Source organism: Pantherophis guttatus, chromosome 2, assembly GCF_059756535.1.
Source record: "Pantherophis guttatus breed Tessera chromosome 2, ASM5975653v1, whole genome shotgun sequence".
In the NCBI taxonomy this organism is placed as follows: Eukaryota; Metazoa; Chordata; class Lepidosauria; order Squamata; family Colubridae; genus Pantherophis; species Pantherophis guttatus.
The window spans coordinates 262,009,028-262,035,765 of NC_142064.1; the positions used below are offsets into that span (position 1 = coordinate 262,009,028).

At 43.9% G+C, this 26,738-nt stretch overlaps 1 protein-coding gene across 3 annotated transcripts in view; it reads left to right on the top strand.

Annotated features, from left to right (window-relative positions):
• Positions 1-26,738, top strand: part of PBX2 (PBX homeobox 2) — a 41,749-nt gene that overhangs the window by 6,732 nt on the left and 8,279 nt on the right. The window contains exons 3-7 of one of the 3 annotated variants that reach the window (XR_009623005.2): positions 15,878-16,122; positions 19,735-19,925; positions 22,315-22,521; positions 22,696-22,744; positions 23,540-23,628. Coding sequence is in view for 2 of the 3 variants with exons in the window: in XM_034421429.3 (XP_034277320.1) it covers positions 15,878-16,122; positions 19,735-19,925; positions 22,315-22,450; positions 22,696-22,840; positions 23,540-23,628 (806 nt within the window). In the remaining variant the exon portion in view is untranslated. Of the gene's footprint in view, positions 1-15,877; positions 16,123-19,734; positions 19,926-22,314; positions 22,522-22,695; positions 22,841-23,539; positions 23,629-26,738 lie in introns of all 3 variants that reach the window. The other 2 variants (XM_034421429.3, XM_060693347.2) reach the window with 2 other exon arrangements.

Here is a 26,738-nt window from a genome sequence, read left to right on the forward strand (position 1 = left end):
TTCAAGGGAAGGCCATGCTCACTGAAAAGAACATCGATGCTTGTCAAGTTTCTCCCCTAAATCATCTTCAAGACTTCTGGAGGAATGTTCTATAGATAGATGTGTTCTGTTTGGCAGAAATCAAACCATAATAAGAACTGTCAATTAGCAAGCAAAGGAAGTGCTATTGACATGTTTTCTGGACGTTTTCCCACTTGTGGAAGATGTCGTAGTTGAAGAAAGAGTGACTCCTGCTTTGTCTCGAAGAATTCCACAGGACTTCTCAAGGACATGTTGAAGTGTGAGTGGGTCAGGCTGCAAGATGATAATGATGATGACGATCTCCAGAATACAGGAAGTCCTCAACTTACAACAGTTGATTTAGTGACTTTGAAGTTACGACAACAGTGAAAAAAGTGATTTAGGACCGTTTTTCACACTTATGACCGTTGCAGCACCCCCACGGTCACATGATCAAATCTCCGATGCCTGGTCAGCTGGTTCATATTTATGACAGCTGCAGTGTCCTAGGGTCATGAGATCAGCTTTTGCAACCTCCTGACGAGCAAAGTCAACAGGGAAGCCAGATTCATTTAAACAACCATGTTACTAAGTTAACAACTGCGGTGATTCACTTAACAACTGTGGCAAGAAAGGTCATAAAATGGGGCAAAATTCCACTTAACCAATGTCTCACTTAGCCACAAAAATTTGGGGCTGAATTGTCGTTAAGTCGAGGACTACCTATCGATCACTTGACCAACCCACTTAAAAAACATCGTGAATTACGATTGACATGGACAGACTCCATTACTGTCATAACTCGAGATGCTGGGAAGGGATGCTGCAATGGTCACAAGTGTGAAAAATGGTCATAAGTCACTTTTTTTCAGTGGCATTGTAACTTTGAATGGTCACTAAATGAACTGTTGTAAGTCAAGTCTACTTGTATAGCATTTCTTAAAGATGTGTTGGCTGTGGGAAAACTTTGAAAAAAGTCCAGGGTTTCCTCTCAGCTGGAATGTGTTTATTTTTGATTATTTTGAAAGACTATTGATGGTGAAAACAATGCATTATTTATTTATTTTTAAGAATTCCACTATAGGCAGTCCTCGATTTATGACCATAATTGAACCCAAAATTTATGTTGCTACGGGAGACATTGGTTAAGTGAGTTTTGCCCCATTTTACGACTTTTCTTGCCACAGTTGTTAATTGAATCATGGCAATTGTTAAGTTAATCATCCGGTTGTTCAGTGAATCTGGCTTCCCCATTGACTTTGCTTGTCAGAAGGTCGCAAAAAGGGATCACATGACCCCGGGACATTGTGACTGTCCTAAATACGTGCCAGTTGCCAAGTGTTTCAAGTTTTGATGACATGACCACGGGGATGCTAAAATGGTCACAAGTGTGAAAAATGGTAATAAGTCACTTTTTTTCAGTGTGGTTATAACTTTGAATGGTCGCTAAGTGAACTGTTGTAACTCGAGGACTACCTACAGTTCCTAGTTCTAGGCAAAGTCAAGGCACGTGTCTTTAACTTTTACATTTTTAGAGATGCTGGGACATTTGAGGGCTCGTGTAGGAATGTTCTGTCTTGAAAATTAAGTATTGAAGGTAATTGAGAATCTCACCTGTACTAATAAAGGAGAATATTTGTAGCTCAGGGTTAACATGAGGGGGTCCTTGGTGCTCTCTGAGTTGCTTGTTTTCTTGTAAACATTTCATTACCCAAACTAGGTAACAAACAGGCTAGCTAAATGTTCCCTAGTTTGGGTAATGAAACCTCTGCAAGAAAACAAGCAAGTTCAGAGAATAAATAAATAGATAAAATAATAATAAATAACTTTATTGTCATTGTACGTGTATATATAGTATATCCATACAACGAAATTCATTTAACACCCAAAGACCAGTTCCAATACACATAACAATCCCCAAACATACTCCCCACCACCACAATTCCCCATCCCTAAATCACCCAAACATCCACACAACAGACCAAGTAATGCTGTCCAACAGCTCACTGATGGTGGCCCTTTAGTTCATTGTTGAGTGCAATTATAGCTCTGGGATAAAAACTATTCAGAAAACGTGTGGTCCGAGTTTTAATTGTTCTGAATCTTCTGCCAGAAGGCAACAGTCCAAAAAGATTGTAAGCAGGATGGGAAGAGTCTTTGAGAACATTATGCAACTTTCTCAAACAGCGAGATTCGAAGATGTCGTCCAGGGCTTGTAGCTGGAGTCCGATGATATTCTGAACAGTTTTAATAGTTCTCTGTAGAGCTTTTTTGTCTGCTACAGAGCTGCTCCCATACCATGCAAGAATGCCGTAGGTCAGGACACTCTCAATGGTGCTGCGATAGTAGGACAGAAGTAGAACACCCCTAATCTCGCCTGTAAATATTATGGTTTTCTTTCCTGGTGATTCCTCACCTGGACCCTTTGTTCGCCTTCTACTTTTAAGATTAATTGCGCAGCAAGCACTGGGGATTCATCGGAAACACATGTCTAGTAACTATTTTATACAACACATGTGGCAAACCCTTTGCCCTGCTTATTCTTTTCCCTTTTAGTATTAAACTGATTACAGGCCTCACAGTTTTATGAATTGTAATTTTTGTATAGTAGATCATGTGCAATTGACAGACTGGATTTTATTATAGATTCTATCTTGTTATTTATTGTTTTATTCTAGAATTTTTAGTTGTATATTTACTGAGTGTTTTTATTTGTTCTGGTCTCTGGTCTATGACTGTAATAAATGGAATTGAATTGATTAATTTAAATGTCAGGTATCTATTCACAAGTCCATTGAGGGATCGTAAATATGACCAGCAGGCCTGCTCCCTCGCTTCTGCCTCTCAATCTGTGTTGCGGCCTTAAAATGGGGAAGAAGATGACTTCAGGTGATTCTGACCCAGGTCCATGGACCTCAACCAGATTGCTTTGTGGGGAACCTGGCATGGAAGAGCATTTTTTTGGCCTAGGCCTGGGATATCTGTCGGACCCCCTGCAGCCAGCGACAATCCCCAATTGCCCAGTGCGTTCCCACAGACAGAGCCTCCTCAGGGTGCCGTCGGCCAGACAGTGCCGGCTGGCGACCCCCCAGGGGGAGAGCTTTCTCTGTGGGGGCACCCACCCTCTGGAACCAACTTCCTTTGGCGCTCCGGATGGCCCCTGACCTTCGCTCGTTCTGCCGCGAGTTGAAGACCTGGTTGTTCCGTAGCCTGGACTGATGGGGGTTTTTTAATGAATTTTAAACTGTTTTAAATTGGGTTTTAATTTTATATTGTTTTAATAAGGAACTATGCATTTTACCGTTGTGAGCTGCCCTGAGACCTCGGAGATAGGGCAGCATATAAATTTCATAAAATAAATATTTTTTTTTTTTTCTTCCAAGTCAAAGGGGAGAAGAAGGAAGAGGTTCTAGATCAGGGGTCTCCAAACTTGGCAACATTAAAACTTGTGGATTTCAACTCAACTTGTGGACTTCAATGGCTGGCTAGGGAATTCTGGGAGTTGAAGTCCACAAGACTTAAAATTTGCCAGGTTTGGGGATTCCTGTTCTGGATCATAAGCACACATGGTTTAAAGTCATCCTGATTCTCTGTTAAAATCCTGATACAGATCTACTTGGGCACCTGGAGTAGAAATGATGATTTCCTTCAGAAATGGTGTCAGGTTTGGCTTGGCCCCTGAAAGGGCAATAAAAAAAGTCATCTTTAAATTGTGTCTATTTTTGCTCTGGGGGTTGCTGCTGTTTTATTACGTTGTCCTCCTCTGTTGCTTGTCTTTTATACATTTTTATGATCTCTGCCTCGTTGCAGATGTGAGCCTATTTCTATTTTGTGGTAGACTACCACAAAGTCAAGTAGCGGCATGCAAATTAAAACCATATTATCAACAAATCAGCTATATTATATCTGGGCTTGTTGGGTGTACGTGCCAACTCAGGATGTATATTATTTCCTCCCCTCTTGCTTTATGACGTTAATTGTGCATACTTTTATTTATTGGTTTGAATCTTCCGCCCTGCCCTCTTGGGGTGCCCTCTGGGCAGTCTAGAGCCTGGCCCCACCCTTGCCAAATCCAGGGGACGTGATGTACTTTGCGTGAAGACTCCCTGGCAGAAATTATCCTTCTGGGCCAAGAAGTAGGAAAAATTGCTCGTAATTTTGCATAACTACACTGGTTTTGATTCCTCAAGGCAATGTAGGGATCTTCTTCTCTGTGCCTGTGTATTTTCTGAGTTATTACTCCCGAGTTCTCTGCGTGGTCTTGTGTTGAAGCAGTAGCCTGGTAACCATGGGCAATCTGACATTGCAAGGGAACTGGCTGGCAAAGGGAGTAGGTCTTTGTTCCGGTTTCGGCAGAGAAACAAAGGAGATTGCCAAGAGAAGATACAGATAAATCCTTGACCTATGACCGGGCGCTTAGCAACAGTTCAAAATTATAGCGGACTTCCCAAAAGTTATCTAGGACCCAGTTTCAAACTTACAATGGCCAACCCCCGCCAAAGAACTGTGACTACAATTTGGGTGCTTGGCAACCAGCCCACATTTACAGTGGTTTCTAGTCTCCTAGAGGCACGTGATTGTGGTTTATGACGTTTTTGTGGGAAACCAGCATTTATTTCTGGTTTGTGGCAAAAACTGGCTCATAGCATGCAATGAGGTTGTTTAATGACCGCAGCATTGGCTTAATGGCTTAATAGCCACCACAAAAATAGGTCATATATTAGATTGGTCATGTGATGGGCTGTTTTACAAGCGTCGTGGCTTATGACTATAATTTCCAGGCTGAATTATAGATGTAGGTTGAGGACTACTAGTAACCCTAGGTTCGCCATGACTGCTTTAGGGCATAGAGAATATTCTAGAGCAGTGTTTTTCAATCTTGGCAACTTGAAGACATTGGACTTCAACTCCCAGAATTCCTCAGCCAGCATGGCGGTACCTGAGCAGCTCCCTGGCGCGCATGTGCACGCCGGGAAGTTGAGCTTCTGGTTTCTGGTGCTAACCCCCCCGCGTGTGTGCTCCCATTTCGGCACTCAGTGCCCAAAAGGTTTGCCAACACTGCCCTAAAGCCCGTGTCTGTTTTAAAACATTTTCTGAATAAGTGGGTGTACTTCTAAAGAAAACAATCAGTATGAGGAGTGGTCCTAAATCGCTTTTTTTTAGTGCCATCGTAACTTTGAACAGCCACCAAACAAACAATTGTTAAGTTGAAGTCTACCTGTACCCTTGTCTATTCCGAAACTCTGATTCTTTGAGGTGGAGGAACCAGACTTGGTAGACCAAAGATCTGACTCGGCATACGGCAATGCCTTGTGTTGCTTTGTTTAATTTTTCTCTGTTACTTGCTACAGCACTAAGACGCACTACTCTGGCAGTCAGAAATTTCAGTATTTGTTTCTACAAAATTTTTTAAAAACCTGAAGACTCATGGGATCTTTCTTCCTAATGGAAGTGACTCCTCCCACTTTTATTTCTGGTAAAAAGTGGTTTTATTACAGGTAGCGCTCGACTTAACAGCCAAAACTTCTGTTGCTGAGCGAGACAGTTAAGTGAGTTTTGCCCCATTTTTTGACCTTTCTTGCTACAGTTGTTAAGTGAATCACTGCAACTGGTTAAGTTAGCAAGTTGTGGAGTGAAAACTGGCTTCCAGATTTACTTTTGCTTGCCAGAAGGTCGCAAAATGAGATCACATGACCCTGGGACACTGCAACCGTCATAAATATAAGTCGGTTGTTAAACACCTGAATTTTGATTTGTGGGATGTGCAACAGTTGTGTCAAAAACAGTCGTAGGACGCTTTTTTCAGTGCCATGGTCACTTTGAATGGTCACTAAATGAACTGTTGTGTAAGTATTGTGTATTGTGTCAAGAAATACCACATTAATTTGATTGTGGACATTTGAACAGCAGGCAGGAGTTTCTAGAATCTTAAGGGTATTCTTAGGATTCTCTTACTTGAAGTCTCTTAAACAAGTTTGAGTTTTCAGAACACTCCTATAAAAGTAAAGAAAACAGCAGTGGGTATATTGTCAAGTTATATTTTAGTATTTTGTGACACAGAGATATCTAAATACTAGGAGTCCCCAAGCTTGGCAACTTGTGGACTTCAGTTTTTAGAATTCCTCATCCAGCCATGCTGGCTGGGGATTTCAGGAAGTTGACGTCCACAAGTCTTAAAAGTTGCCAACGTTAAGAAAAACACAACGTTTAAATGGGCAAAACAGTGTATCATAGGACAAAAGTTTTTGAAGCAGGATACCTCAAGTGGCCCAACTTGTCCAAAATACGGGACCAGTTGATTCCCATAGAATTGAAATTTGGTCAATTGTATGAAGCAGTTTCTGAACATAATAGAAAATGTTGTGAGATATTTCCTGTGGTCAGTTCTTAATGTTTGATGTGCTTTTCCAGAGTTCCCCAACTTTTCTGGGTTGGCGGCCCGGAGTGGGGACGGGGGAAGAGGGGATGAATTTTGTGGGAGGGGCAAGCGCATGTGCATTCACAAGCACCTGTGATATTCGTGATGACAATGGTGTGAGTGGGGCGGTGAATGTCTGTGACAACACTGAGGTGAGTGGGACCGTGTCCGCATGCAGAGGCGCACACACCAGCCGGCCCCCCTCACGGCCTGGTGGCGATTAGCCCATGACTCGGTAGTGGGCCACAAGCCACAGGTTGAGGACCTCTGTGCTATGCAGTTCACTGTGGGCTATTTTCAAAGCAGACTCTGAATGTCTCCCTGAATTTTTAAGATGCTTTCAAGTATACATTATTGTTGAAGGCCAATATTGAGGGATCTGGTAAGGAAATATCTCTGAAACAATGACCCCCACAGGTCACGAGTTGTCTAGTATTTAATAATAGCAGCATTGCAAGCAAAATTTATTCCTGTGGTGTTTCCACCCCCACCCCCACCCCCTTTCTCCTATGGGATGTACTTGGCTTCATCCCAACTTGGCACTGGACTTGATAGATGTTCTTCTCTGGAGTTGAAGCATTGTGTTTCAGTCCTCGGTCATCCATTTTTCCACCTTTCCCTTTGCACAAGGTGGATGATCTCTGGTCTTCTGTTGCAGGCTTGAACGGTCAAACCTTCCTTAAACCCTTGTTTAAAATATACAACTTGAGACAAGCAACTCGTGCTTTGCAAAAAGTTGAAAAACAACTTCAGCTGAAGGGTGGAGTAAGGGGATTTGTTGTTGCTCAAACTGCTTTTGACTTACTTCATAATTAATCTGTCTTTAGAATTCAGCCCAAGTGGCTGAGTGACTCAACCAACTGAGCCTGTTAAACAAAAAACTCTTCTTTGCTTTCATTGAACAGGTTGTTGAGTCAAACAGAGTTGGCCTTATTCAAGATATTTTCTACCGCTAAAAGTCAGGGGGGTTTACAAACCGCAGCAGACAAATCCAAAATCAAACAAATGGCATCTCTGCATTTGTCTACTCGTGTTTCCCTGAAAATAAGACTCTGTCTTATATTTTTTTGAACCCTGAAATAAGCGCTTGGCCTTATTGCCATGCGCTCAAAAGCCCGATTGGGCTTATTATCAGGGGATGTCTTATTTTCGGGGAAACAGGGTAGATACGTTGTTGTTATCTAATGCACAACAATATGAATTACAACACAACAAGGAGCCCCGGTAGCGCAGCAGACTAAAGCACTGTTATTAACATCAGCTGCCTGCAATTACTGCAAGTTCAAATCTCACCAGGCTCAAGGTTGACTCAGCCTTCCATCCTTTCTAAGGTAGGTAAAATGAGGACCCAGATTGTGGGAGCAATAAGCTGACTTTGTATAAATATACAAAAGTATGAAGGCTATTGCTTAACGCATTGTAAGCAGCCCTGAGTCTTCGGAGAAGGGCGGCATATAAATCAAATTAAAAAAAAAATGGAGTCAGAGCTGCCAGTTCTTTAGCTAGTGCTGGCTTTCATACACATTGAGTTCTTCCCAACTGGTGTAATGTATGTGTGGGTCCAAGCACTGATGCCTTTTCAATTGACAGATGGAAATTTTGTCAACGTGCAGATTTTCTAAATGCCAGCCAAGATTTTTCCATTATTATTAAAAATTTCTCCTAACACCTCACTCCTCACTCCTCATGGGCAGGGAAGCTCAGGGTACACTTTTGCTGGTAGATTTCGATATCAACCCCATAGTAAACATTCACTAACCCCTGAACACATGGAGGCTAGAATTCTAAAAACGATGACAAATGAAAAACAATGGAAGATGCCATGCATTTAAAATGCATGGATGCACTCTACGTGAAGATGAACGCTGGTGCTATTTTGACACTGGTCTTTTAAATTGCGCATTTTTTTCCTTTTGAAAAGCACCATTGTTACAGTCTTTAGGACTTTTATGGAAGTAGCCAGCTGGCCACTTCATAGTGCACAACATTTGTTTCATTTATTCAAATACTCAATTTATTAAATAATTTATATAGTCCTCCCTCTTATTTTCTTTCTTTCTTTCTTTCTTTCTTTCTTTCTTTCTTTCTTTCTTTCTTTCTTTCTTTCTTTCTTTCCTTCCTTCCTTCCTTCCTTCCTTCCTTCCTTCCTTCCTTCCTTCCTTCCTTCCTTCCTTCTTTTCTTCCTTGAATAAAACTCCTAAAATACTGCACAAAATTGGGACCGCCCCCCCTCCCCCCAAGAATATTCATTTTGATCTAGACCAGAATGCAGGCACACGGGGAGAAATTTATCATTATCGCTTATTATCTGATCCCTTGAGTTGGAGATGGAAACTGGAAAGTCACGGCATGCCTGTGTAATGCATATCTATTATAATAACATTCTTAAATCACTCATTTCCCTGGCACGAATACTGCGTCCATAATTTTAAGTTGTGAAACAGGCCAGTAGTAACCGTTTTGCTGCCTGAGATCAAAATTCATTTGCCGGCTCAACCCTTCACATCTTGTTTTATTTCAAATGCCCCTTCTGTTGGTAGACTACGACGGTAGATGTTTTTGCAAAATGATTTCTAAAAGCTAATAAGTATAATTTTAAAACCACTCAAAAGTAAGAAACGTGACATCATGTGATCTATTCTTTTTGTACTCTGCGTTCTTGCCCCCAAACAAGGATTGTGATGCAGAGGTGTGCTTTCATTTGCATAAAACGATTTACAACATCTCTTGCACAAGATCTGCAAATGGGAATGATGCGGCACGCTCTTTTTTTTTTTCCACAAGGCCTTATATATAATTGGAAACAGTAGCAGATTAATTAAGCAGGCATTTCCCAAGGTAGAAAAATTGCTTACCACTAGCCCTCAACTGTACGAGCACAATTGGAACCGGAATTTCTATTGTTAAGCAAGGTTGTTAAGTGAGTCACGACCAATTTTACGGTCTTTTTGCCCCACTTGTTAAGTGAATTGCTGCGGTGGCTAAGTGAACCAGTCATTTGTTAAATGAATCCGGCTTCCCTCACTGACTTGGCTTGTGGGAAGAAGTTGCATATGGTGATTCTGTGACCCTGCAAACCATCATAAATTCACGCCGGTTGCTAAATGCTCAGATTTTGATCATGTTTTTTTTTTTAATTTGATTTATATGCCCCCCTTCTCCGGAGACTCAGGGCGGCTTACAGTGCGTTAAGCAATAGCCTTCATACTTTTGTATATTTTATACAAAGTCAGCTTATTGCCCCCACAAATTGGTTCCTCATTTTACCTACGTTAGAAAGGATGGAAGGCTGAGTCAACCTTGAGCCTGGCAAGATTCGAACTTACTTTAATTGCAGACAGCTGGTGTTAAATTACAGTGTTTAGTCCGCAGAGCTATCCAGGCTCAGTGGTGGGTTTCAAAATTTTTTACTACCGGTTCTGTGGAGGTGGCTTGGTGGGGGTGGCATGGCTTGATGGGTGTGGATTGGTGGGCGTGGCAGGGGAAGGATACTGTAAAATCTCCATTCCCACCCCACTCCAGGGGAAGGTTATTGCAAAATCCCCATTTCCTCCCGATCAGCTGGGACTTGGGAGGCAGAGGATAGATGCGGGCGGGGCCAGTCAGAATTTTTACTACCGGTTCTCTGAACTACTCAAATTTCCACTATCGGTTCTCCAGAACTGGTCAGAACCTGCTGAAACCCATCACTGTACAGTTGCGATGTTGTGACACGGGATACTTGCAAATCACCTTTTTCAGGGTCGTCATAACTTCCAATGAACACTAGTCGTAAATTGAGGATGACCTGTAAAAAGAAGCAAGGATTTTTGATTTGCCCGTTTAGAAGGAGTGTGATTGACCTGGCGTTGTGAACCAGCATAGTTGCTTCCGAACAATAAGCCATGTACCAAGGAATTCTGGTTTAGCGTTCCTGCAAAAAAACAACAACCCAGGAATAATGTTTTCCACTAGCTTTTGTCCAGCTGTTTGTAGAAAGAATGTTACTGTAAACATTTCGCTTCTCGGGACCCAACTTTGGATGACATTTGATTAAACAACTAAAAGCACAGTTCATGAGAAAGCAGCGGAGTCAGCCTCTTAAATTTGTTGGGATTAAGCCATGTTTACTGGCAGTTTGCAAATCTGCGTCTCCCTAAATGACTTTTAAGTACTTGAAGCAATTCCCAGTTTTCTGTACCGAGTGCCTTTCCTGTACATAAAACGGCACGACAACATCTATGCTTTAATTTTGAGAATTTCTAAAGGGACCTGCGGGGAGTTTTCTTCCAGTTTGACGTTCGGTTTAGCAAGCTTTTTATCAAAGGACACAAGAGGCATTCAGTGCGACTGGGTTTTAATAAATCCCAGGTGTGCAATGCAATGAAAATCAGAAATACTAGATGGATTGAACTTGACAAAGTCAAAGTACCGTGCAATGAATTGCATTTGGCTGCACGGATCTTAAGTGGAAACATCTGTGGAGCTAAAGCTGAAAAAGCAGCTTCTTTGCCCCTTTAGGTATAAACCCGTATGTGTGTGTGTGCGTGTAAAAAGAATAGTGCAAATGTGGAGTCACTCTACTATAGAGGTATCAAACTCAGTTTCATTGAGGGCCGCATCAGGGTTGCGTGGCCAGGGTGGGCGTGGCCAGCTTGACATCACTCGTGTCGGGGGCGCCTGTGGAGGCCCGAGGGCTCTGCCAGCGAAAAAGGGCTTCCGAGCTCCATTTTTGCCTGTGATGGTCTCCTGCAATCCTCTGCCAGTGAAAATGGAGCTCGGAGGCCACAGGCAAGCTCTCCCGCACTCCATTTTCAGTGGCAGAGGCACTGTGGGCCGGTCCTTCACTGTTTCCAGGGTGGCCCTGCGGGCCAGATCTAAGCACCCTGTGGGCCGGATCCAGCCCCCAGACTTTGAGTTTGACACCCCTGCTCTATCACAACCTTTAAACAACTTTTTTATTTCCTTGCTTGGCTGCGTAAGAGCTCTGCAACACAAGCCCATGGCTTGTGATTTAACACAACGAGGAGGTTTTCCAGTTCAGATCTTGGCACTAATCAGTGCAGATAGTCCTCAACGTATGGGCGTGATGGAGTCTGCCCATGAAGGTTGTAAATCGTGACAGTTGTCAATCGGGTCACCCTCATGACCGACCCAATGTTACAACCTTTTCTGTGACAAAGTGACAGTTGTTAAGCAGCCACCCTAATCATTATGGCTCATCATGGGCCAGTTTTGTTGAATATTGGAAGTAAATGCTGGTTTTCTGCAAAAATGCTGTAAAAGACAGTCCCGTGACCGTGGGATTCGACAAACCACCATAAATATAGCCTGGTTGAGTGTCTGAAGTGCAGTCATGTGACCCTGGGAGTATGTTAGGCGCAAACAACCAGACCCACACACGAACAGTTCAATTAGCTGTTTTATTGCTCAAGGCTCTACACAGGAATCTTCTGAAACTAACGGTTTGCACCTGGGTGAATCTAGATGATGTTCAACAGCGTTCAAGGGCAGGATCGGACTTTGCCCTTTTGTGCCCATGTAGGGATTCTAGGCTAGGTCCCCATTTGACTCCTCCCCCTGGCTTAGCCAGTCTCTCCTACAGGGGGGAACTGCTGGAACTTTTAATCCATGACATAAGTACACCCCAAGTAGAGGGTAATTTGAAACAGTTGCTAAGCAACCAGTCGTAGGGCAAGGACTACCTGTGCATGAAGTCGTTTTATATGAGGCACCACCTTTCATCTCTTCCTTTCCATTTGCAAGATGGGAATGTAACATTTGAAGAAATGATAATTAGAAAAACAGAAAGGAGGAAAGATACAATAACTGACATGAACGCCTATTACAGGTAGTACTTGCTTAGTGACCAGCAACTCCACTGCTAAGTGACATAGTCATTAAGTGAGATATCACACGACTATAATGGACCTACGATGTCACTTCCACTGTGCTTGTTAAACGAATTGTCCATGGTCATTAAGTGATTATGTCTTGCGCTGCTAATGCTGGCTTCTCCTTGTTGGAAGCCGTGGCAATCACATGACTGGAAGGATTCTGCAACAATCATAAATGTGGAAGACCGATTGTAACATTACTATTTCAGTGCTGTTGCAAATTTTAACACTTGCTGAATAGGAAGAGTTGTTAAGTGAGGCCCACCCACATCCCTCAAGTTAAGCTAAAGGGCAAAAATGGCTGAAATGGAAGTTGATACTCTAAATGTGTAGGTTTATCGTTCATTATTATTGATTATACTTATTGTGCAATCTGGATCAGTAGAGGGTGCTGTTTTGAGACTTGTTTCCAGATCTTTTCCATCATTTAATGCAGTGTTTCTCAAGCTAAGCAACCTGAAAGTATGTGGACTTCAAATCCCAGAATTCCCCAGCCACAATGCAGGTAGAAAATTATGGAGCTACTCGTTAAAGTGTTCATTCAATTGAGTAGAATTCAAAATGCTCCGTAGCACCAAAACTGACTTGTTTAGATAGCTGAAAAGTTTGGCTTGGGTCTTGATATTTTTCCCATTTTCATGAAAAGTCGCCGCATTTAAACCACACAACTTTCTTGGGTAATATTTCTATAGTTTTTAATTACTTCCTTTACTCATTCCTGGCAAATATTGTTATGTTACAGTTCCAGGATGCTAGACTGCAGGCTTAGTTTGCAAATCTGAGGCCTAATGCAAATTTAAATCACTTTGAAATAACTGATCCTGTCAGGGATCCAAGTAACACACCCATACCAAACAATCTCTTTCCATTCCAAAAAATGTTAGGGAGATTCTGCATTGTGGGCTGCTGATTTGGATTCTCTTACAGATAGTCCCAAAAGTGGATTTATTCTGAGAGTTACAGGTTTTTTTGACCTCTGATAAAACCCATTGCAGTAAAGCACTACTGGAACTAATTTAAATTTGTATTTTGCACATGTAACAGCAGCTGAAAAATATGTTTTTTTATCACTAAGTTAGTAGCAGTACCTTTATGGCAATGCATAAGATAAAAAAACATGAAATGTCTTAATTCATAAATGTGAAATATTATAATTCATTTCCAATTTTCATTTTTAACAATGAAAATAGTTGCTTTGAGAAAATTCCAGATGGAACACCAAACCATACATTGGTTTTATTCTATCTACTTGCTCAAACCTATAGGCACACTAAATTATAAAACAAGAAGTTCTCAAGGAAGAAAAACCTACAGTAGATCTGAAATTGCTATCATTTTCTCAGTGTTGTACTTGTTATTTCTAGAGAGCTTAATTTAAACATTAATTAGAAGTTAATCCCGAAGCAGAAAAACCAGAAATAGCCTTGCCCCTGGTTTCCAGGCTAAAAAAAAAAAACAAACCCAAAAATATACATCCTTCAAAACCTTATTTGATAAAATAACATTGAATACCTATTGTGTTTTCTGTTTTTTCTCTGTACCTCCCCTCCCTCTCTCCCCCAAAAGTAGATCACAGTGGAATTCTTTGGCAATTGAACCTGATACCTGCAAGATTCGCTACACTGATTTGCTTAACAATTGTGGCAAAAAAGATTGTAAAATTGGGCATGGCTCACTTAAAAACCACCTTTCTTCACAACAGAAATTCTGGTTCCCATTGTGGTTGTATGTCCACAGTCTTTTTTCTAAATGTCTACAGTCTTTTTTCTTTTTATTAATTTTGCCACCCAACAATACATACAATTTCAGATCTATCATGGAAGACGTTCTAATATCTCATCCTGTTTTCCTCTAAGATTATTTGAAGACAGTGCAATAAGTGATAAGAGGTCAAAGTATAACTTTTATTTATCACATCTTGAGGAATCTCTCATTTTCCTACTGGCTGAGATTAATAGTCGGCGGATCATATTCAAGATTACGATTTCATATTAGACAGGGGAGTTCCCTGTCGAGCTCCCCTGTCTAATCCCGAGCTCCGTTTTTGCTGGCAGAGGGTTAAAGGAGGCCGTGGCCGTGGCAGCCGAAAATGGAGCTCGGGGCCCCGTTTTCGCTGGCAGACCACTCGGGCCACCACAGGAGCCCCGACACGAGTGACGTCGAGCTGGCCACGCCCACCCCGGTCCCCGGAGGTCAAAGACAACCCTGAAGCAGCCCTCAGTGAAATTGAGTTTGACACCCCTGATTTAGGGGAATCCTGATGTAAAAAGAAAATCTGCACCGGTTGAATTTCTGGCTTGAAACACCAACATATCTATTGCCTTAATGGGAAAGGACTTTTCCCCACAGCTTCTGTCCATTGCAGGGGGGACTTTTAGGCAGAGCTAGAAATTCAGAGCCCCTGGGAGCTTTTGATTTTATTAAAAGGCAGCTTGCTTTTGTGAGTTGCGTTTATCAGAAAAGATGCTCCAGAGCTCCTGGTTTATTTATTATTATTTTTTTTGGCACCACAGACCAGCCTTTCTCCTCCCACAAGGTGAGCAAAAGTGGAGGAAACTCCAACATTGTTTGGGCCTCCAGCCTCTTTGCGCTCACACCAGCAAGGAAGCTTTTCCAGAACTGGTAGAGTGAGTTGCACAGATTTGCTCCCACGGCCGCTCCCTACTGGTGCAACCTTGCTTGGTTATAAATCTAATGCATTTGTCCCATTTCTCTATTTCTCCCCCCCCCCCCCCGCACACACACACACACACACACACATACTTTTCACTTCCATCAAGTTGCCCTGCCAGTTGCGGAGCTGCCCCAGCTTGGCTTGGGTGGCTTCCTCAGCCAGCACATTTGCCTAACGGGAGGCATAAACAACAGATTGAGTTGCACTCGCGGCCTTGCCAGATTCCTTACGTAGCGGGAGAGCATGGGGTGATTTTGCAGAGGAGTGGGGGCTGTGGGGTAGAAAGCTTGTTAAAATGAATGAAGCCAGGCAGGTTTGTGAGTTATTTCTTCTCTTCTGGCTGTGTGCCATCTTTGGGGGAGGCTCTCCCCCCCCTTGGAGTGGGGTGCAGAGAGGCCCCTGGGCTGCTATGAAAAGCAAAAGACCGACTCTGGATTGGAAACATGGGGGAGGGAGGGCAAAATATCTCCCCCTACACTTTTTTTTGGGGGGGGGGCGGGACGGTGGGTTGGTGAAGGTTAGAGAGCCAAACTGGCTGATCCTCATTCTTGCTTCTGTGGGGTCTTTGCTTGTGCCCTTCTCCTTCCTCGCTCTCTGTCCTGCTCTCCTTCTGGCTCACACAAACACACACACAACTCCGCAGGATGACTCCTGCCAAAAATTGCTACCCCTTTTCCAGGCCTGCTGCTACCATAGCAACGACCTCCCTGCAACCCAGCCTCTTGCCAAGCGACAGAGAGGCACCCGGAGGGGAGGGTGGGTGAGCCCAGCGAAAAAGTGTGTGTGTGTGTGTGTGTGTGTGTGTGTGTGTGAGAGAGAGAGTGAGTGTACATGTTTGTGAATGCTTGCACACAAGCCTAGGTTTGCACAAGCGGGCCCGTTTAACCCTTCCTCTCCCGATGTTTGCAGGGCTGAGCATCCGGAGTTCGCAAGAGGAAGAGCCGGTAGACCCACAGCTGATGCGCTTGGATAACATGCTCTTGGCCGAGGGGGTGGCCGGACCCGAAAAAGGGGGTGGTTCTGCAGCGGCGGCGGCAGCTGCAGCGGCAGCAGGAGGGGTGTCCCCCGACAACTCCATCGAGCACTCGGATTACCGCAACAAGCTTTCGCAAATCCGCCAGATCTACCACTCGGAGCTGGAGAAGTACGAGCAGGTAAGAAGAACTGAGAGCAGGCACCTTTTGTGTGTGTGTGTGTATTTGTGTGTGCGTGTGTGCGCGTGCATATATATATATTTAAAGGGATTTGATCTTGATTTTGGCTCTTTCAACCAGTGGCTGCCAAATTCTTTGGCTTGCACACATTTAGGGCAATAAACCTTTTTGATCCTGCATTTCCCCATATTTCTTTTTAAATTACATGGGAATAGTCATATATGATGACATTTTGGGGATAAATGGAGCAAATCTATAATGCTGGGAAAGGTGGGAGGGAGGGAGGAAGGAAGGGCAAAGCAGATGAACTTGATTACAACAATGATGGAGAAAGTGTTGGGATTAAGAATCCATACAAAGATATAGTAGAAATAAGGGAGGGGAAAAAATGTGTAAGTATGAAACTTTTGACTGATGCGAAACTGTTGAAACAGAAAAAGTGTTAAAGCTTTCTTTTTGATTTTAAAAAAATCTTTAATAATACCACAGAGTTGGTCTCCTCCGGGTCCCGTCAGCTAAACAATGCCGGCTGCGGGCCCACGGGGGAGGGCCTTCTCTGTGGCTGCCCCAGCTCTCTGGAACCAGTTACCTCCTGAGGTCCGGACCATCCCCACCCTACTGGCCTTCCGAAAAGCTGTGAAGACCTGGCTTTTCCGGCAAGCCTGGGGCTGTTGATCTCGCTTTGCGATCTGGTGAGATCCGGCCATGAGTGGTGTGAATGCGTTCTAAGGTTTTTAATGTTTTTTTAATTTTTTAAATGTTTTTAGAATGTTTTTTTTTTAAATGTATTGTGAGCCGCCCTAAAAGAAAGAAAGAAAGAAAGAAAGAAAGAAAGAAAGAAAGAAAGAAAGAAAGAAAGAAAGAAAGAATACATACATACATACATACATACATACATACATACATACATACATACATACATAGGACAGGGTTGGAGTCTGATCCGATCATTCTGGAGAAAATCTATTTCCATGGCTGTTATAAGTCACTGGCTTGATGGCACATAGTCAAATCAAATGCTATATATTTTATTTTTATTTATTTATATTTTATTTTATTTATTTAAACCATTTATATGGCTACCTGTATCAAACTCTGGGCAGCTTCCAGCCAAGGATTAAAACAACATCAATAATAAAACGATATAATGCATACCGTACATATGCCTATTAAAACATTAAACGTATTAAGTGTTTTAATTTATAAACCTATAACTAAATATTATTTACAACATTAAATAATGAATATTAAAAGCTGGCACCGAAGTTAATCTTCCACACATGCAAATTCCTCGCTCAATCCCCCAGTCCTGTCCCTGGGATTGAGGGAAAAGCAAGATCTTTTCGGAAGGCTAAGAGGAGAGTGCGAGGCCTGGCGAACTTCAGGCAGAAGGTAATTTCCGTAGGGCAGGGCCTGCCATGGAAAAGGCACCCTTCCTACCTCCTATAAGATGCAATGTTTAAAGCAGCGGTCCCCAATCTTTTGGGCACCAAGGACCGGTTCTGTGGAGAGAGGTTTTTCCGCGGACCGGAGGAGGCGAGGTTTCGTGTGCTGCTTGGCATCCCGCAGAGGGGGCTTTGCTGGTTTGCGCAACCTGATTTCTGGCAGGCCGTGGCCTGGTACCAGTCCATGGACCAGGGGTTGTGGACCCCTGGTTTAAAGGAAGGAACTAGGAGCATGCCCATCCTATCTGACCTGGTAAGACTGGTCGATGCTCTTAAGAAAAGAAAAGCCTCAGCCACGGGATGAAAGCAGCATACAAAACCACACCCCTTCCTGCTTTAGGAAGGCAGGGTATCTTCGAGACCGCCTTCTACCGCATAACTCCCAACGACCGGTAAGATCCCACAGAGTTGGTCTCCTCCGGGTACCGTCAGCTAAACAATGCCGGCTGGTGGGCCCGCAAGAGAGGGCCTTCTCTGTGGCTGCCCCAGCTCTCTGGAACCAGTTACCTCCTGAGGTCCGGACCATCCCCACCCTATTGGCCTTCCGAAATGCAGTGAAGACCTGGGTTTTCTGGCAGGCCTGGTGCCGTTGATCTCGCTCTTGCAATCCGGCGAGATCCGGCCATGAATGGTGTGAATGAGTTTTAATGTTTTTAATTCTTAAATGTTTTTTATAATGATTTTAAATGCATTGTGAGCCGCCCTGAGTCTCCGGAGAGGGGCGGCATATAAATTGAATTAATAAATAATAAATAAATAAAGGCTGTCCTGCAAATAAGCTGACTCTGTGTTGTACAGGGCTTTAAAAGTAATAACCAGCACCTTGAATTGCACCTGGGAGGAAACTGAGAGCCAGTGCAGCTCATGCAAGAGAGGTGTTACAGGGGAAACCAAGGGGCGCCCATTATTGTGCTTGCCCTTCCTCACATTCTGGACTGCTTGTAGCTTCCAGCTGATCTTTATTTATTAAATTTGTCGTTCACCTATTTAACCACAGGGCAGAGGTGGGTTTCACATAATTTTAACCCCGGTTCGCCGCACACTGAAAATGTGAGCGCGTGCCTTCCGTGGCCTTCTGCGCATTTGCTTTGCTTGCACGAGCGGTTTGCACGCATGCACACGGCTTAAAAAACGTGGCTAAATGGGACAGCACAGCGCCAGGGCGAGTGGACGGACCCACCCGCAGGTCGCCACTTCCGGTTCGCCTGAATCAGTCCGAACCGGCTGAATACCACCTCAGTATGTATGGGTAGATAATACTTTCTTTTGAGAGCACGCAACAGTTTCATTTTTAATGTGGGCCAGTGTGCTCATAGTAAAAAAATGACAATAAAGGTTATCTTATCTCTTATCTGGGTGAGGGTTGAGTGGGGGACTGCTTTTATATATGTATGTGTCCTTTTAGGGCTTTTACTTTAAAAACGTGTTTTTAATGGTTTATTCTGTTTGGGGCCTGCTTCTAAACTGTCAAATACTTCCCATTTCACAATAGGAAATACCCAGGCCTGTGTTTCAGTGGCCATAGTTAGTGCTTTCGAAGGATTACATGGGCAACAGGGTGAATGGGTAGAAAAACCAACCTTTTCTAGGGAAGAAAAGTTAATAGCACTATAGGTACTCCTTGAGTTACGACCACAACTGAGTCCCAAATTTATGTTGCTAAGTGAGACACTTGTTAAGTGTGTTTTGCTCTGTTTTACAACCTTTCTTGCCACCGTTGTTACGTGAATCATTGCAGTTGTTAAGTTAGTAACGCGGTTGTTGAGTGAATCTGGCTTCCCCATTGAGTTTGCTTGTCAGAAGGTCGCAAAAGGGGAATCACATGACCCCGGGACATTGCAACCGTCATAAATATGAGCCAGTTGCCAAGCATCTGAGTTTTGGTCATATGACTATACTGAAAAGTCATAAGAGTGAATAATGGTTGTACGTCACTTTTTTAGTAACTTTGAATGGTCACTAAATGAATGGCTATATGTCAAGGACTACCTGTACAAAGTTGATTAGTTGGAGATTCAAGTTAAGACTCAGTAGCCAAAGATGGTGAATCTCTGGGATGGAGGACAGATTGCAATGGATGGGGAAAGTGTCAAGTTCTTGCCGTCATAACTTTTGACTCACCTGCCCCATCTCTTCCTTCTTCCTTTCCACTCCTCGACCCACAAAGGCTTGCAATGAGTTCACAACCCACGTGATGAATTTGCTTCGAGAGCAAAGCCGCACACGCCCGGTGTCGCCTAAGGAGATTGAGCGCATGGTCAGCATCATCCATCGGAAGTTCAGCTCTATCCAGATGCAGCTGAAGCAGAGCACATGTGAAGCGGTCATGATCCTGCGTTCACGCTTCCTGGATGCCAGGTGGGTATTTTATTTCAGAGGTGAAATATGGCCCCTTTATGACTTGTGGACTTCAGTTCCCAGAATTCCTAAGCCTTATGATTTGTGGACTTCAACTTCCAGAATTCTGGGAGTTGAAGTCCACAAGTCATAAAAGAGCCAATTCTGCTGATGGTTGTATCTGGGCGACCTTCCATATGATGTGAAATACCTAGCTTCGGAAGTGTTGGCAACATGTAAATGTTGGCAAATAAATTTCCTGACCGTGGGAAATACAAATATATCATGGCTTCCTGTAGAACTGTGCATACTTCCTGCTATTTAAAACTGCATCATGAACAATTGAAAGCCGCAGAGTATTTGTATTATGTAAACCTAGCAAACATTTGAATGTTTAGCTTTGCAGAAGTCGTCATTTAGCATCTATGATTGGAACCAGCAACTTGGGTCACTGGATGAAACTACAACCATTGCTTATGATTTTTAGCTTTCCTTTGTTTAACAGACCCTCGAATGTCATAAATGGGAGGATTGGTTGCAAAGTTTTTCATCACTTTCATCATAATTGCGGATGGTTGCTGTACAAGGCAGTTGCTAAATGAGGACTGCCTGTGTTTTTATTTTTATTTTTGCATAATGTATTCTGGACTTTACTCCAAGGAGAGAGGATGGATCTGAAGCAGGGATGATATTCACTTACTTTCCCTACCGGTTCGCAAACGTGAGCATGTACCCCATCCATGCATGTGCCCGGCCTTCCATGCATGTGCTTTGCTGGCGCATGCGCCTTCCACACATGCACCCACCCTAAAAAATGTGCCTAAATAGGATGGCATAGAGCCGGGGCGGGTGAGCGGCCCATCCGTGGTTTCTGCTACCGGTTCGGGCGAACCGCTCCAAACCGGCTGAATACCACCTCTGATCTGAAGATAGTGGTGATATGTTGTTGGAAATCTCATTTGGGGGCTCAATATACACGGCCTGCCTGTTTTCAAGAAAACCTGGAGGATCACTGGAGTCTACCTGGAAAGAAAGAGTTAGAACTGCAGTTCTCAAGAACATCTCCAGATATTTTAGCACTCCTGTGAAATTTATATGTCAAATCCAATTGTTTTTCTGATGTGCTGGTTTCTTTAAGTAATTTTGTATGGCAAATGAAGGTGAATATACGTGTCCCAGGATAACGTTGTAAGTCTGGGTCGGTCACCGGAACCAGAGGTTTGGTTTTCCCAACTTTCAGACTCATGCTAAAGCCCATCCTCGGGGAACTTCTCGGTAGCCAGCTAGAGATTGACCCAGATTGGATTCCGCATTTGTGTATGGGTTAGTTATAAAAAAACCAAAACTTTGCGATGATGGTAGAGATGGAGCTGGTGGTGGAAATACAGGTGGTTCTCATTCAGTGACTATTCCAACCTGGTGACGGCACTTAAAAGAAGGAGACTTCGGACTTGTCCTTGGAGTTCTGGCCATTGGTCACATGATTGCAATTTGGGTGCTTGGGATCTGGATTGTAATTAGGATGTCACAGCAAACCGTAGTCATGTGATTGCAATTTCTGACATTCTCTGCTGGCATTCCCAGAAGCAGTGTCAATGGGGAAGCCAGCAGGAAATCATAATCATGCAAGGTCCTCATTTAATGAGCTGCACAGTCCTTGCTTAACGATGGTAACTGGGACTACAAGAATTGCCGCTGCCTAGCAATGCAGTCACAGGACATTGCACTTTACAACTGTGTCGCTTAGTAACGGCAATTCTGGTCCCAAATGCCATCATAATCAAATATAGAACTGCTTATATTTGAACAGATTATTTTTACCATTTACAGTCAACTAGTACAATGAAAGGAGGGCTGCCCTATAAAGGTAGTCCTTGACTTACAACCGTTTGCTTAATAACCGTTCAAAGTTAAAAACGGCACTGAAAAAAGTGACTTATGACCGTTTTTCATAGTTGCAACTGTTGCAGCATCCCCATAGTCACATGATCAAAATTTGGATGCTTGGCAACTGACTTGTTTTTATGACAATTGCAGTGTCCCAGGGTCATGTTTTGCGACTTTCTGACATGCCAAGACAATGCGGGAGCCAGATTCACTTAACAACCGTGTTACTAACTTAAGAACTATGCCAAGAAAGATCGTAAAATGGGGCAAAACTCATTTAACCAATGTCTCACTTAGCAACATAAATTATGGGCTCAATCGTGGTCAAAAGTTGAGGACTACTTGTATATTTGTTCTAATATACCTATAAATCCCTACTCTTCCTTCTCCTTGTTTTTTTTTTTTCAATTTTCCCCTTCTTGATCCCGTACGAGTGTTCCTCTTCGGTGGATATCGATACCTAAATGCCAATCATTCTGTTCTCACTGTCAACCTCCCCCCCTTTGTTTCACGCAACGGACAGGCGGAAGCGACGCAATTTCAGCAAGCAAGCCACTGAGGTCCTGAATGAATATTTCTACTCGCACCTGAGCAACCCGTATCCCAGCGAGGAGGCCAAGGAGGAGCTTGCCAAGAAATGCGGCATCACCGTCTCGCAGGTACCAGGACCTTTGCGGGGGGCAAGTCTGAAGCTGATCCGAGCAGGCTACAAGACTGTCTGCAAGAGACGGTAGGGTCACTTCGGGAAAGAAGGTCGGCCGGGGGAAAGGGTCCAGGTTTGGCTGACCTATCGATCCATAATTCCCTTCCTTCCTTACCCCTCTTTCCCCCACCCCTTGTTCCCCTCCCACTTCCTGCCCCTCCATGTTGACCTCTGCCCTCTCCCTCCCCTCCCTCCTTCCAGGTCTCAAACTGGTTCGGGAACAAGCGCATCCGTTATAAGAAGAACATCGGCAAGTTCCAAGAGGAAGCCAATATTTACGCCGTGAAAACGGCGGTCAGCGCCGCACAGAGCGGGGGCGACTCTCCCAACACCCCCTCCTCCGCGGGTAACTCCCCTCCTCCCCAAAACTCCGCTACACCCCATGTTGGTGCAGGAGTCCTTGCTGGGATTGGAGAAGCATGGAACTGCCCCCCCCCTCCAACAGACGGTGGAGCTCCTGAGGAGAATCTCCATTCCCAGCTCTTCCGTCCCCTTCCAGACAAGCGGTCATCCTTGCTGAGTGCAGATCTAGATGCTTGCTTCTTTCTTTCCTTCCTTCCTTCCTTTCTTCCTTCTCCCCTGCCCCCAGGCCAATGTAACGGTCTGCGGGAATGGCCTTGGGAGACGGGAGGAAGAGCCACAGACTAGACACCAGTCAGATAAGAGGCAGCTGAGTCCACAGCAGGAATGTGGGCATGGAAAGCATCTCAGAAGGGTCCTTTCCTGGTTTCTTGGATGGTAAAGGTGAAGGGGGAAGAGATGTACCTTTTAAACTTGCAAGATTTATTTACTTACTTACTTACTTATTTTTAAATTTTATTGGCCACCCATCTTACCACAGGGTAAGTTTGGGATTCTGTTACTATAACCTTACACAAAAGATAGAGCTAGTATTCCTGGGTGCGCTTGGGGCTCTTGGCATGCACCTCGAATTACGTAACCTCTCAGTAGCCTTAATCTTTTCTTTCCTCGAAAGAGCTGCGTTTTCCACCCGTTCACTCTGTTGCTCTTTTTTTCTCCCATCTTTCCTCCAATTTTCTCGCAGGCTCCGGGGGCTCCTTCAATCTCTCTAGTTCGGGGGATATGTTCATGGGCCTTCAAGGGCTAAATGGAGACTCCTATTCTACATCACAGGTTAGTTCCCCCACCACCACCACTTGGGACTTGCCGCATCCGCAGAGAGCATTGCCCAACCTGGCCGCTGTTGAAATGATACAAAAGTCTGTTCTCCTTACTGTTACGTTGGCACGACACCGTTTGGCCTTTTGGGAAGATTATGATCCTGATAATGATGAAGAGAAGCAACCTAGAACTAAGGAGAAATTTCCTGGCTGTTAGAACAATTAATCAGTGGAACAACTTGCCTCCAAAAGTTGTGAATGCTCCAACACCGGGAGTTTTTAAGACGATGTTGGATAACCATTTGTTGGAAATGGTAGAGAGCAGTGATGGCTAACCTTTTTGCCATCGCGTGCCAAAAGCGGTGGGAGCGTGGTGGGGGTCGTGCGTGTGCCCACACCCATAATTCAATGTGGCCTGCCCCCCCACGCATGCCCACACTCCCCTCCATGCTCCCCCCGCTTTTGGCACGCAATGGCACGGTGGGTTCGGTAGGCCCGTTTTTTGCCCTCCCCAGGTTCCAGAGGCTCTCTAGGAGCCTGGGGAGGGCGAAAACGGCTTTCCCCACCCTCACAGGCCTTCTGGAGGCCGGAAACGGCCTGTTTGCTGACTTCCAGTGGGATCGTTTCCAACCTCCGGAGGGCCTCTGGGCGCATGGGGGAGGCCGTTTTCGCCCTCTCCTAGAAAGACTCTGGAGCCTGGGGAAGGCGAAAAATGGGTCTTCCCTACCCCCCGGAGGCCCTCCGGAGGCTGGAAACTGCCTATTTCCTGATTTCCGGTGGGCCCAGAAGTCCTAAAAATCAGGTGGCCCATGCGCGCTGCAGCTGAACTAGGGCAACGCTCACATGCATATGGCTCTGTGTACCACCTGTGGCATGCGTGCCATAGGTTCGCCATCATGGGTATAGGGTTTCCTGCCTAAGCAGGGGGTTGGACTAGAAGACCTTCAAGGTCCCTTCCAACTCTGTTATTCTATTCTATTCTATTCTGTCAGGGCTTCAGGCTAGACTAAGGAAGAGGAAAAAATATCCCTGAGGAACGCAGTTGCTGATGACTTAAAAAAACTACATCCAGACATAAACGAAGTTTTGAAGAGCTTGATTTATAGTATAGGCTGTTTTATCTTTCTGGTTTTTTTAAAAAAACTCTGGATGTGGTTGTAGAATAAGGGATGAAAAAGAAGAATAAGGGATGAAAAAGAAGATAGACTTGGCCTTTAGACCAGGCCAAGTCTAAAAATGCCACAGAATTTCTAGAAGCCTGGCACTGACAAATCAGCCATCAATAGACCCATAGACGTTAACAACATCTACAGACAATGCAAAAGAGGCAGTTAAGCAGCCCAAAAAAGAACAAAAAGACTCCAGCACCTCCACCAATAATTTGCACCCAGATCAGGATAGAATCAACTCCAATGGTTAACTTCAGACCAACAATCAAGTAAGCAATATCCCACTCAAGAAACTGCCAAAGAGCCATCAGGAAACAGCCCAACCAAAGAATCTCTTAAGATCCACCTACACAGACAGGCAAATCACCAGAATATAAACTGACAGCAAACAGCACTTCTTACTAGCACTGATGATGTTACCTAGTTAGGGTAATGAGACATTCGCAAGAAAACGAGGAAGCTCAGAGAGCACCAAGGTACCAAATGTGGCATTTTTTTTTTCCTGACAGGCAATAATAATCGCTGAGGGAGATGGGTGATTAAGAAATGTGAAAATAGAAATAAATAAAATAATAACCTTCTTTATTTATATTTGTGCTGTTCAGAAAGGTTGGACCAAAATTCTTTGGTTCCCCATTATCAGAGCAAATAGCTTCATTGATTCAGTGTAAGGGGACATTTAGTCAAACCCATCTGAGAACATAAGGCCTTTCAGATTGTTTTCTATCCTCTAGGTCAGGGGTCTCCAACCTTGGCAACTTTTAAGACTTGTGGACTTCAAATCCCAGAGTTCAAAGCTGGCTGAGGAACTCTGGAAGTTGAAGTCCACAAGTTTTAAAGTTGCCAAGGTTGGAGACCCCTCTCTAGGTTGGTGGGTTTTTTTTTTTTAATTTCAGCAACTGTAAGATGTGTGGATTTCAACTCTCAGAATCCTTACATCTTAACGTTAAGGTTGAGGAAAAAGTGCTTTAGGTGAGTGATTGCTAATGGAAATTTCACACCATGCAATGCCCTTATCCCACAGCAAACCTATGTAATTAACTGCTGTAATCTCAAAAAAATTAACTGTTTTAAAAAAAAAGCTTCTTCACAAAGAAATCCTGTTTAGTGAAAATCCTTTTTCGTGTTAATTTAACATGTTTACACGTCCTGTCTTTTTAAGTTGATTCTATTTACATGAAACAAACATAAAGACTACCCCACAGTTTGTGGGTTTTTGAGTATTTATAATACACATTTTTTTTCTGTGTTATTTTAATTGGGTTTTTTGTTTTTGTTTTTTGCTTTGTTATTGTGGTTTTTTTTATGATTGTGGCAGGATAATCATAATTATTCTGCCCATTCATAATTATCGTAATTATCCTAACTCACCCAGATTGGATCTTGCATAATCATAATAATTTATTAAACTTGTAGGCCCGTGATGGCGAACCTATGGTACGCAAAGTGGCACATGAAGCCTTGTCGGCCAGCATGCACGACCACAAATGATCAGTTGTTCTTCGTGCGCACGGCAGTGCCGAAAACTGGTGTGCACATGCACGCTGGCCAGCTGATTGTCAAGTGTGCATATGCGCCAGAATCCAGAAGTTCGGCTTTTCCGGAGCGCAATCCGTTCGCGCGGCAATGCCAAAAACCAGCTTGCGCGCCAGCCAGCTGATCGTTGGGGGGCGCATGCGTGCTAGAATCCAGAAGTTTGGCTTTTCCGGAACTTGGCCATCCGCTCGACCTTTTTTGGCACTCGGTGCAGAAAAGGGTCGCCATCACTGTTGTAGGCTGTCTGATTCCCAACCACTCTGGGTGGTTAACGATGAAACAAAAAAATTAAAATTGATAAACAGTTGGCAAACACAGCAGACTGGATGGAATGGAGCCAGGGGTCCCATTGTCCCTTGTCAAAGGACTGGTGAAATGTCAGATCTTTGCAGCATTTTTTTTAACAACAGCAGAGTCG